This window comes from Hemibagrus wyckioides, linkage group LG20, assembly GCF_019097595.1.
Source record: "Hemibagrus wyckioides isolate EC202008001 linkage group LG20, SWU_Hwy_1.0, whole genome shotgun sequence".
Classification (NCBI taxonomy): Eukaryota; Metazoa; Chordata; class Actinopteri; order Siluriformes; family Bagridae; genus Hemibagrus; species Hemibagrus wyckioides.
The window spans coordinates 7,207,964-7,221,033 of record NC_080729.1 but is presented as its reverse complement, the minus strand read 5'-3'; the positions used below and the strand labels follow the sequence as shown (position 1 = coordinate 7,221,033).

At 36.9% G+C, this 13,070-nt stretch overlaps 1 protein-coding gene across 1 annotated transcript; it reads left to right on the top strand.

Moving 5' to 3' along the window:
* The first annotated feature begins 10,320 nt into the window (after positions 1–10,320).
* Positions 10,321–12,927, top strand: LOC131370655 (claudin-9-like). Its single transcript, XM_058418054.1, has one exon. The coding sequence runs from the start codon at positions 10,443–10,445 to the stop codon at positions 11,094–11,096; it is 654 nt and encodes a 217-aa protein (XP_058274037.1). The 5' UTR covers positions 10,321–10,442; the 3' UTR covers positions 11,097–12,927.
* Positions 12,928–13,070: the final 143 nt, after the last annotated feature.

Genomic DNA, 13,070 nt, shown 5'->3' with positions numbered 1-13,070 from the left:
GTGTTTGTGTGTGTGTGTGTGAGAGAGAGAGACAGAGAGAGAGAGAGAGAGAGAGAGAGAGAGAGAGAGAATGAATAAATTAAATAGATTCCCTGGAAAAAAAATGGAAATTGGAACACTGACGTCAGTAAATCAGTAACTTTTCACTCACTTTTCAGGATGTTCCACTTTCATGAAAATGCATACATTTAGCACATCTTACAAAAGTTAGGGGACAAAAATGAAATGAAAAATGAATCAACAATTTAAACATATTTAAAAATGTAAAAATGAGTGTTAATATAATAAATATGAGGATATTATTTATTTGCCACACATTATAAAAGATGTTTTACAAAAGGTATTTCTTTTGTAAAAGAAAGAAAGAAAGAAAGAAAGAAAGAAAGAAAGAAAGAAAGAAAGAAAGAAAGAAAGAAAGAAAAATCTGCCATGAACATATTAAGTGTCAAAGATTTAGGGCTTAGTTTCCTAAAAAATGATTTAAAAAAGCATTTTAAAAAACCTTTATTTATAATTGCATTAATTGCATTCATATATGTCAACATCATCATCATATTATTATTATTATTATTATGATTATTATTATTATTTAAAGGTTCCCATCTTGAGTGTGTAGAAACAGGTGAGACAGAACTGGTTTATTAGATAAAGACTCAAAGATCAGGGACAAATTACACATGCTGTGACAAGTCCCACTATGAAAACACACCTTAGGGAGAGCCTGAGACAACACGCACACACCAGATAAACACAGAACGAGAGCTCAGAAAGGTGCATCTATGAGAAAAAGAGTGAAAATAATGTTATTTCTTGCGTGCTGATGATTAAGAGTGTGTACTGTCACTTTTTTTTTTTACATCACTGAAACTCAGGCATCATAGAGTTTCACCCACATGTTTGTGTGTTTGTGATGTCACTGGGTTTTTCTGCCTGAGGGGGTTTGTAGGTAGGGCAGTGTGAGTAATTATAGAGTGTGACAGAATTCTTTGTTTGATGCCTTGAGTCATTAGTGTTCCTAGTCCTATTTGCCTGGGACCAAAACACACAAAATGGTATGGTAAATGATAAAGGAAGAGCTTGAGAGCATGTTATGAGTGCTTTATTTCTGCCGAATACTGCACCTTACTTCCTCTGAATGATAATACTTCTTCTAAACAGTTCTCATAACTTGTACTGCATTTTACATGCCCACTGATTTGTTCACTGATGATAAGATCAAATAAAGGGGCAGAATTTACATGGAATGCTTTAATGTACTTGTAAGAAAGTAAAGCAGCAATTGTCCAGATTTTTCTGGCCAGAAATAATTGATTTTGCTGTAGCCTTTTTCCAAAATGTTCATATTTTGTGATTTTCTACTTTTAAAGAAAAAAAATCTTCTTTTACATTCCTACTGGTCATGAAACTTATAAATACTTTCTATGATAGCTGTACTTCATGTTCAACACACACTAAACAAAGAGAATTTTGGCTGATTGCGATCTCAGATGACATGTCACAGCCTGAAACTTTGACAAAGCGCAAGCTGCTCTGAAAATCTTGGAGGTTACTTGAATTTGTGTTAGTTTTTGTTTCACAAATTTACAAAATCCTGGAGGGACTGGTAAATCCTGAGCCGTTTGAAATGTATTGGCAGACATCCTGTAAGAAATGAGGAGTACTTATGTATTCCAAATTCAATAATAAACCAATTCATTGATTGATCTTACAGATTTATGATTTTAGGTTTGATCCTGACCTCTGGATTTGTTTGTGTGCTTCCTGAAAGCAGTAGTTGCTCTCTCGCAACTAAACCCGATTACACCACATAAATCCTGATCAATTCAAATCAGAAGGTGTGGATTCATTTGAATAACAGCAACTTGAACAGTAGTTTGGCTGCAAGCGAGATCCCATGTTTACCTACAAGCGTAAAAGTCTGAGTGTTGATATTGGTGAAGATTCATGCGAAGAGATGTTTTATTTCACTTTATATGGTACAAGCTGCATTTTTTCTTACTAACATAAAGAGAGGGGTACCAAATAATAAGGACTCAGTACATTACATTGCACAGAGAGAACACCCATTCCTTTGCACAGTGAGAAAACCCAGGTCTACCACATCTAATACTACATCTATTTTTACAAAAAGCTGGCTGCAGAAACCAGTCTGACTGAGAATGTGGACTAGACAACCAGATGTAACTAAGAAGAGCGGTAACCACAGCAGTAGGTGCGAAGAGCGCTAACCATAGCAGCAGAGGACCATAGCACCATGTGTAAATAAGCAATATACAGGCACAGAAAAGTAGAGCATGAGCTAAAGCTAAAGAGTAAAAAGTTAGAATAGATAAAAACAAGACTTCAAGAATAATCTGTTAGACACATCAATTATTTAAATATAAGGTCACAATTAAATTTAATTGTTCAAACATATTTGTGTCCTTTATTTCACCAAACCTAAAAAACCGTGACCTTATATTTGAATAATTGATACTATAGCCATCTCTTTCTCCGTTTCCCTCTATCTTCCTCTACCAGTCTCTATATATATTCACTTCTGATTTTTATACATGTTACATGTTAGGGAACTAAATTCTCACAATGCAAAGTTAATAAATAGAGCATTAGACGAGCATAGTGAATGAGCAATTGTCCTTATTAACATAAAGAGAGAGAAAAAAGGTGAAAGTAAGACTGTTTATAGCTGCTATAATTTAAGTTGATTCATGGATGTTCTACTACATTAAAGGTAATTAACAAATAAAGGCTGCCTCATTTTTAATCAATTAAAAATGGTAATCTTTGATGGCTTTGCAGATGATGTGGTTTAAAAGAAGAAAAAACAGCAAGAGAAGTGGAAAAGAGAAATGGTAACTCTGCTTTGAACTCCTGTTTCCTATATTTTCACCTCATTGTGTGTTAGTTCTTACTTATAAGCCGAAACTTATACTGCATTTTACACCTAACTTATTCTGCATCTTGGCAATGTTGATACTACCATCTGTATTAATTTTATTACATCATTATTTATACAAATATGTTATTTAAATGTTTTCCTGAGATTGTCACTATAGTTATATGTGTTATTATTAGATGGCTATGGTGAGAAGTGTATTTCGTAGTGAACGTCATTTGCCTGTAAAAAGAAACAATGCTTATTCCACTTCTTGTTTTTATGTTTCCTGCTTGTCTTCATGTTTTAATGAAGCATAAAAACAAAACATTGGGTGAGCGTCAAAAGACCAATTAGTTTACTTCTGATCTGTGTATTTCTGTATGTTCACCAACCACCTCAAAATCCACTATTGGTTTAAAGGGACAGTGGTAAGTGTCAAGTGGTTAAGGCTCTGGGTTGTTAGTCAGGGTTCATCCCCCAGCACTGCCAAGCTGCCAAGGCTTGGGCCCTGAGCAAGGCCCTCAACCATCCTATGCAGTATCAAGGCTGACCTTAAGCCCTGACCTCCAAACTTGGAAATGCGAAGGAATATTTTTACTGCTGTAAGGTAAATGTGAAAACAATAAAGGCTTCTTCTTTTTCTAATATTGAATAAAGGTCCATCATTTCCACACTCAGCTTCCGGGCAAATGTAAATTATTTTTGGCAGTGGACTATACGATAAAATACCAGAAAACGCAATGCGTAGTGGGATAACTAACCTTTTTTGAGGGATTGAGAATGGTTTGTGACAATATCTTGCATACTCTAACTTAAACAAACACAAGGCCAACTCACTTAACTTCATATGCTAAAAAACGTAATAATAAATCCACTAATAGGATTTTCCGATTAGTGTGAGTTAATAAAATGGCAGAGGTGGTTGAATCAATGCAAACTATATGAGCAAGACCTTTAATGTTCAAATGCTATGACTACACCAGTATGTCCACCATTATTCAGACTGCACCAGTAAGTACACCAGTATGTTCAGCAGGATAATGGAATGCAAAAACTTTTCATGAATGGCTTTTGGAACATGACAGTGTTTAAGGTGGTCTAATATTTGGAGACTTAGAGGACTTATGGGATCTGCTGTCAAAGATTTTGTAGGAATTGTAAATAACAAAAATCTATATAAACTAAAGCATTAGAAACAAACATTGATATAAACTAAAGAAGTAGAAAATCACTGAACAAAGGCTATAAGCCTCTCAGTCTGACTGCACAAATCAAAGCAGATCTACTCCATAGAAGTTCATAGAAGTCAGTGCACAGGCAATGGAAAACACTTAAAACCAGTAAAGAAAAAATGGGATCATTTTTAGGCCAAAAGGTATAGAGAGGACACACATGTAATAGAAATCCCCTTTTTGGAGATGGCTGGAGGCATGCAAAGGCAAGAACAGAAAACTTGCAAGGCAAGGAAAATGTGTGCAACTATCAGAACTCATGATAGCAACATAGCAAAAAACATAGCAAAAAATCTTGCACAATCGACACTAATTTCGTTTACGCTTTATATGACACACCTGATTAGCGCAATTAGTTCAATTTGGGGGTAGTGTGGGTTACAGTGAGGAGATGGCTCGCCTTAACTCATGGTTAAGCCATTCCTGAGCTATATTGCATGCTACAGCACTACCATTTAAATTGTCAATTGTTAAGTGTGCTACACACATTTCAGATGACCCATTTGTTACTAAAGGTAATACAGCAATAGGTGAAGCTGCTAAGCATAATGGCTTAATGTTAAGCATAAAGCCAGTCTCAGATTCAGAGACTAACTTCGCATTTTTAATAGAAACACAAAATGCCGCTTCAAGTTCCTGAAATCAGATAGAAAGAAATGGGATCAAGGAAAAAAATCACCTCAAGGGACTTTGGTGAGGGTTACAAGGACACTTTGTAGCTCAGTTACAAAAGGAAGTTCATTTAAGTCAGTGCACAGGCAATGAAAAAATGCCTGAAACCAGTAAGGAAGCAATGGGGTCATTTTTTGGCTAAAAGGAATAGAGAGGACACGCATGAGACAAAGTAATAGAAATCAGAATAAACATTTATCATGGTAAGATGCATGTAAGAAACTATCAATCTTTTACAAGTATACAAGTAAGGCCTCACAGTGTACTGTGGTAGATATATATATATATATATATTGTAATGATAAGCACACAATATCGAGTAAACTCATGAACACCATTATCACTAGAGAATAGCAGAAGATAGAGTTTAAACAAGAAACCTAGAGCAGGTCTACTCATGGAGCTTCTTAAGATGATTCAGAGTGAAATAAAGCATCAGAGTGAAATGAAGTAAAAGGTATAGACAACCTATGTGTTTTGCAAAGTGGAGAAACTCTATGATCTACTGCAAAAGTGAGGAGAGGTAAAGTGACCCTTTTTGGAGATATCCAGAAGCTTGCAAAGGCAAGAATAGTAAATTAGGTGAATATGTGTGCAACAAGCTCTAAGTGCCCTGAAATGTGATTGGATGTTGAGACAGGCTGGAAAAAATGACCTAACAAAGGTTGGAAAAAAGTATATAAGTATGAAAAGTATATAAGGACACTGAAGTCTATTTGGACTTTGGTGCAAGTTGGGTGATTATGCCACCTGAACCGCTGATACCAACTGGTTTGTCTGCTGTCTTGCTTGACCGCCAATAAACCAATCTCATTTTAATCCAGTCTTTGTGAGTTTGGCTGTTTATTCTTTTAAGATTTGATTCGGAATTTTATTGTTGTATTTTGTAGTCAGATTTAGCAAGCTAGCCTGTGCCAATGTAGGGTGAAGAAGAAATTTTCCTCATTTTGGTGCCAGATACCACAGCACACCTTCAGAGGTCCATGCTTTGTTTCCATACATCGACGGATAAGAGCTATTTTGGTGGCACAAGTGGAAACTACAGAATATTAAGAAGGTGGTTTTATACATGTTTTATACGTGGTATTTATACATTTGTTCATGAATAAAAATATAATCATTGGTAAATTTATGCGCTATTAGAAAAAAAAAAATTGGGGCATGCTTTTATAGGGGGAAAAAATAACATCACACCAACCTTTTCTATCACAGATACCTAAAAGAGTGTCTGCAACAAACTCACCAGGCTCTTACTGTTAAAAAGAATTGTTCAGTAAAACAATTAATAGACAGTACTGACAGACTTATTTCTTCTCAAATAATATCCTAATGATATTACTGATATACACCGATCAGGCATAACATTATGACTACTGACAGGATAACACTGATTATCTCTTCATCATGACACCTGTTAGTGGGTGGGATATATTAGGCAGCAAGTGAACATTTTGTCCTCAAAGTTGATGTGTTAGAAGCAGGAAAAATGGGCAAGCGTAAGGATTTGAGCGAGTTTGACAAGGTCCAAATTGTGATGGCTAGACGACTGGATCAGAGCATCTCCAAAACTGCAGCTCTTGTGGGGTGTTCCCGGTCTGCAGTGGTCAGTATCTATCAAAAGTGGTCCAAGGAAGGAACAGCAGTGAACCGGCGACAGGGCCACGGGCGGCCAAGACTCATTGATGCACGTGAGGAGTGAAGGATGGCCTGTGTGGTCCGATCCAACAGACGAGCTACTGTTGCTCAAATTGCTGAAAAAGTTAATGCTGGTTCTGATAGAAAGGTGTCAGAACACACAGTGTATGATGGGTCAGGGCTGTTTTGGCAGCAAAAGGGGGACCAACACAATATTAGGCAGGTGCTCATAAACTGCATAAAATCCTCCGCTGTTAATGTATTGTATTGTGTATATAGTATTGTACACATAGTATTGTCATTTATAGAATAAAAGACTAATTAGGTGGTGACTTTACAATGTTCTCTACATTTCTCAGACCCTGGTTTTCTTCCAGCTAAACGTTACTGTGGTATACCGTATGTTCCTGGCCGTTACTTATTAATGTACAAGCACCTCTAGTCAGAAAATTCAGGTCAAGCAGGTTTCCGTTCCCACAGTGAATAAAGCAATGTCAACAAACATGACAAGGAGGACTTGCTCAGACACAGATTTTCATATGGGACAACAGCAGCTCACATGAAGCATATTTTATTGTTTCCGCAAGTCAGTGCATGCTCCAGTACACATGCCAATCATAATCTTGGTGTCAAAGTTATTTGGAAGTTTAAAACAAGATTACCGTTTAAGATTCAATGCAGGCACGCTTAAGGTTCAGTGAAGTTCTATGTAGAATAATCGTTGTAGCTACTGAGTAATAAAATAAAACTAACCAAATGAGGACTCAAGCCTCTGAAGATCATAGGAACTCTTTAGCAACTCTTTTTCTCACTCTTTTCCTTATTTTTGTCCTAAGAATTTCAAACCACAATCTGTTTCAAAGCACACCTTGAAGTTTAAGCAAGTCCAACTCAGTGCATGCTTCCACATGCATGTCACCTGTCCTCATGTCCTATTCACTTTATAAAGCTTTCAACATGTCTGTGTATTTTTTTTTTTTTGATAATAGACTGCACAAAGGTCTGTCAGTTAGTGAGAGCTCATTATGTCACACCAGGGATTAAATTGTGATTTTAAGGAGGAGCACTATACCTTTCATGCTTGCCACATCAATATTTTCAACAGAAATATCATGGAAATGTGATTTAAAAGATGTTTACTTGTATTGATATCTGGGCTAAACACTTGATTTAACTATCTGTCATTGGATATCTGGATATTGTTGGGTTTGTTTTTCAGTTTTGACAGTTTTATTGCATTACCAAAGTTGCAGGGGCACTAAAATAAAATCTCAGCTCGCTTTCATCTCAGTTTTCAGTTTAACATGTGCTTACCTGTAGATGCAAAAATAATGCTAAACTAAAAGATTTGCAGCATGACTGTATATACAGAATTTTAAACTAGATTTTTATAAACCACGACATGGCATGATGCCATATTGTAGCTTTCCAACAATTTCGACAAAAATAAAGGCAGAAATATTGTGTTTATTTAAGTTAAATCATTTGAAACCGTAAAAAATTTCTTTTGCTTACAATACCTGACAAGCTACAGCAGGGTAAAGCAGAGGTTTTCCCCAAATGTTTATCATGATTCACAGTGAAAATGGATTTATCTTATCTTTTTCTTTGCCAAACTAAAAAACCCGGCCATAACCTCAAATATTTGACATGTCTGAAGTTAAACAAAAAAGCAGTCACTCGTACAGAACCAAAGCTTCAACCAGTTTAATATTTAAACTTTTTTTCCATTCATTTGACCTGTAATATACTAACATCTAAAAAAAATCGCACCTTTCAGGTGAACTTACTTTTGTTAAAATACTGATTACAGAAAACGTCTAGTGGGAATAATCAGATCTCTTAGCAGTTGTAGTTTCCATAACCTTCCACCTGGTGCCATCTGGAGTTAGACAAATCCTTTCAAGCAGAACCTATCATCCAATCAGCATGGCTGTGATGACTCAAAACTGCTCTTCTTAAACATCCCTAGTCCAATATTATGAAAGATTTATTTACTCCTAAAGGCCTGAACTGAGTTAAATGAATCTGAAATAAATAAAATACAGGCCAGTGAGAACTTTGGTCACAAAACGCTTGACATTTATTGCCATTTAGGTGTTCTTTGTTCATTATTTGCAGAAGATTTTGCAACCTTATGTTATTTGGACAGGTATGTTATTCTGAAATGTATCATTATTTAATCTAAATAATAATAATAATAATAATAATAATAATAATTAGTACAAATAGACAAATTAAATAGCTAAAGGCTTATGCATGCAACACCTATTAATATAAACTATAGTACTACTATAAGTTACTACTTCATGGATAATCTAAACCTTTCTTCATATAACATAACATTACATTGCATTATATTCCATTGCATTGGGCTATAGTTTGTTACATTGCATTGCAACACATAGCATTACATTTCATAACATTACCTTACATTGCAACACAATACATGGCATTGCTACATCGTGTGTTTTGACACAAGAAGCCACAGTCGTGCCAGTGGATATCAGTGTTTTAAGATTGCGCAATGAACGTTCATGCACCTGGATGAAACTTTTTGCCTTTCACAAAGCGTATCACAAGGCATTCTTTTCTTTTTGAAAAAATCCTTCACATGCACATGAGCATACACACAAGGATAAAGTTTCTTTGTCTGGGTCTGCGTTGTGAATTGTCTTATCCTGTTTTGGAAAGAAGAAGAGACATTCCTCTTGGTGTTTCCTCACACACACACACACACACACACACACCAGTTCCATTCTTTCCTTTTAGATGAAACATAGATATATTTAGCTCCCATGATTATTGAAGAGAATGTTTATCTAATCAATTTAATTACTCCTTTAATACATTTTAACAGTGCAGGAAAAAATCTACCACTTTCTTAACCACTGATTTAATGTTACATGAATAAAGAGTAAAAACCTTTAAAAATTATACTTACAAAATGACTTTCTTAATTACAATGAAAGTATGTGTCAAAAACAAAACCCAAATTAAAGTTTAAAACATTGTTACTTTTATATGGACTTAAATATTAAAATATTTTATATTTACTGTCATATTTGCATGTGAGAAGTACCTTTTATTCTTCAGAGGCATGCAGATCGTTATAGCAGTGTTCTACATTGTGTAGCATGAGAAGGTCACCACGGATAACTAAATAGCAACATTTTATATATCTTTTTCTTTTGATAGTTTTATCTTTTCTTATTATTTAACCCATTTCACAATAAATACATGTTGGCAAAACCGAAAGTCTAGATTATGAGCGCAAGTAGAAGCTGTTATAGACATGAGATCGGATAACAGGTCTTGATCATTCTATAGACAAAGAGTGGAATTGTCTTGCCTTCATACATGTCTTATTGAGAAGGTGAGACAGCAGTTTTTCCTCAAGGTTAATGGGAGAACTTTGCATCCAATTTCAACGATGAACAAAAATCCCCTTGCTGCTAGAAAATAACAGGGTAGCTAGCAAACCGTGGTTTGAAGAGCATTTGTTCTGAAATTTGACCCTTATAATTTCTTTGTGACTGTGGGTATTTAGTGTTGGCAAAATGGCAATTGCTCAAAATAGCCTGTGGTTAGCCTGTTTTGCTATATGGATTAACATAGAAATGCTTTAAAATATCAGATTATGTAATAAAGTTAGTCAATTTCACAAATAAATAATAACACAATTTTATCTACAAATGAGGTTTTAACAATATGGCTATTGTTATGCTATTGCGCAGGATGCCTGAACCACACTTTATTTCTGTATATTAAGAATTTCATGTGACTTGGATAATGTTGCCCCATCACAAAGTAGTGAATCCCCAAATCCATGCTCTTATACCAGTGCAAAGATGATGCCATCATGGTCTGACTCCACCTTCGAACTATAAGTATAAAGAAGGTAGAATCTGTTTCTCTGCCTCTCGTTCCCTCCCTTCTCAGCTCCGGCCAGTGTCGGGAGCTGGAGAGATCTATTATCGCGTTCGGACACAGAGGACCTCAGTGTGCAGTGCTCCAGAGCGACGATGGCTTCAGCCGGCCTGGAAATCCTGGGCATGATTCTGTCTGTGGCTGGCTGGCTGGGTGCAATGGTGGCCTGCTGCCTGCCCATGTGGCGCGTAGCGGCGTACGTGGGTCAGAACATCGTGATCACACAGGTGGTGTGGGAGGGCCTGTGGATGAGCTGCGTGGTACAGAGTACAGGCCAGATGCATTGCCAGATCTACGATTCTATGTTAGCGCTGCCCAATGATCTGCAGGCTGCACGAGCTCTGGTTGTCATCGCTGTCTTCTTTGGCGTGGTGGGGATGACTCTGGCCGTAGCAGGCGCCAAGTGCACCAACTGTACGTCGGATGTGTCCAACAAGCCTCGCATCATGTTGGGTGCCGGTGTGGCATTCGGCAGCACCGGGCTGTTGTTGCTTGTGGCCATATGCTGGTCAGCCTACACCATTGTCCTGGACTTTCACGACCCACTGTTGCAGGACACGCAGAAGAGGGAGTTCGGGAACTCACTGTATTTCGGTTGGGGCGCCTCCTGCCTGCTCATCCTAGGGGGAGCCATACTTTCCTGTTCGTGCCCTTCCAGAGCACCCAAGGATCCTGCATCTCCTGGAGTGCAGTACTCATCGGTGAAATCAGTGGCTTCAAATGGATACTGCAGAAGGGACTATGTTTGAATGGTGTAGGTTGGTAAATGAGCGTTTGTCCAGCGACAATAAAAACTGTGCCCAAATTTTATTCATCTGGACAAACACCAGAGAGATATGATAGAATGGCTGATAAATGATTGAACAATGGCATAGAGTTAATTCATTCAGCAACAGTATACTAATAGATGTGTACTTTCACCTGTAAATTTAAAAATAGACCTAGTACTGTATAATAACCTTTGTGTTACAGACAGATTTTGAGACACATTGAGAAGTCTTTCCAGTAGAACACTGCTGACTAAAAAGTATCCAACATGTCTAAGTACGTTGCATTTTTTTACACTACATTCCAGGCCCTCAGAGTTTACGTGATTACGGCTGATGTGCACTGCAAGGCTTAGTAATGAAACATTTTCTGAAGCTAATAAAGTTCTTATCTCAAGTCAGTCAGCACAAAACTTTTTCACTGCAATGTTTCAGTTTTTCATCTTCTTGTAAATGGATGAACATTCCCGGAAACCTGAGACTTTGCAAAGGTAAGCTGGATAAGCTGAAATAAGGAATTCTTAGCCCAAAGTGCACTATATCATTTGAAATCTACCCAGCTCTTGAGGGGCTGCTACACATTGGATATTACCTTCCTGAGTCGGTGTAGGTACAATGCAGCCATTGTTCTGAGACCTTCTTCTGCTTCTTTGTGTCCACTGCTCAATTCTTTAATTCAGGGGAGTGTAACCGAAACTAGCCACCATGAGAAGAAAGCACCTTCCTTTTTGCTTAGCTGGGGCTAACCCTGCAAACTGTGACCTTCCTTTGTTTTGGTGGTACAACATCGTGGAAAGACAAATGCAGTTTAAACAAAAAAATTGAAATTTTTGTCAGTGCTGTGGTCAAGAAAAATGTACAATTATCAGTTAAAAACAATTATATGGAAAAGACTTGCAGAGAAATGTGATTAAGCCTGAAACACCCATAAGACTAATTGATGATGGATTCAGAGTGGCATTAGCAATTTTGTGTAGCAAACAGTTAGATACTGCTATGCTGAAAACACAATATATTAGAACTCTCCCTTTCTTTTTTAAACAACATTCCAGGCTTGGTTTAGTTAGCATTGCCAGCTTTTACAGTGTAATATTACCATTATAAGTTAACAAGACACTCAAAGGATCATCATGGATTTGCTTCTGAATGGTCTTTAAGAGAAAATTCTTGCCATCACAAGAGTTCATTCAGTGTGTACTGTATTGGTTGAGTGTTAATCTAACTCTTGGATTGCACATGCACGGGTTCATTTAGTCAATAAGAACCTAAGAATAGAAGAACATGCAAAAAAACAACAACAACAACAACAACATAACAATGTCCTCCAAGACCTTTTTGAGCTGTAAACCAAAAATACCCATCTATCTTATTTTCACATTGCTGTGGCTGACATGCACTAGTTTCTGTTTTCCTGAACAAAAGACAGGACAAATGATTCCAGCACTATCAGCTGGCCAGTTTCACTCAGGTCTTATTTGTCTCATTTTTCTGTTTGCTTAAATGTTAGCGGAAATTACTGCCTTTTCTATTAAGGAAATAAATCATTTCGGGTGTTCCCCGAACGATTAATAACTGGCTTCAGCCAAGGAAATACCTTTATATGGCAGTTTTATGCCGCTTTGATCACCGACAATTTATAGACTAAGATTCTTTGACACAATGTCAACACACGCATGTATGAATTTTCCTCTCAGGTCATACCCGTTTCCTGACACTTTTTTTTTGTTTGGTGGTTTAAGTGTAACCTATTAGTTATCCTTTAACCAGACACCCCCTAGGCCATGGTTATCAATTCACTGCTCACTTTGGGTGGAATGGTTCAATCATTAAAAAAAGTCTCCAAGGCAAGGTTATACCAGCAAACAAGAAAAAAACAGTATTTCAAAATCTCTGACCAATCACCGTAGGACCTGATCTACCCCAGACTCCACCTTTTTCAGTTTACATAAAGTATTG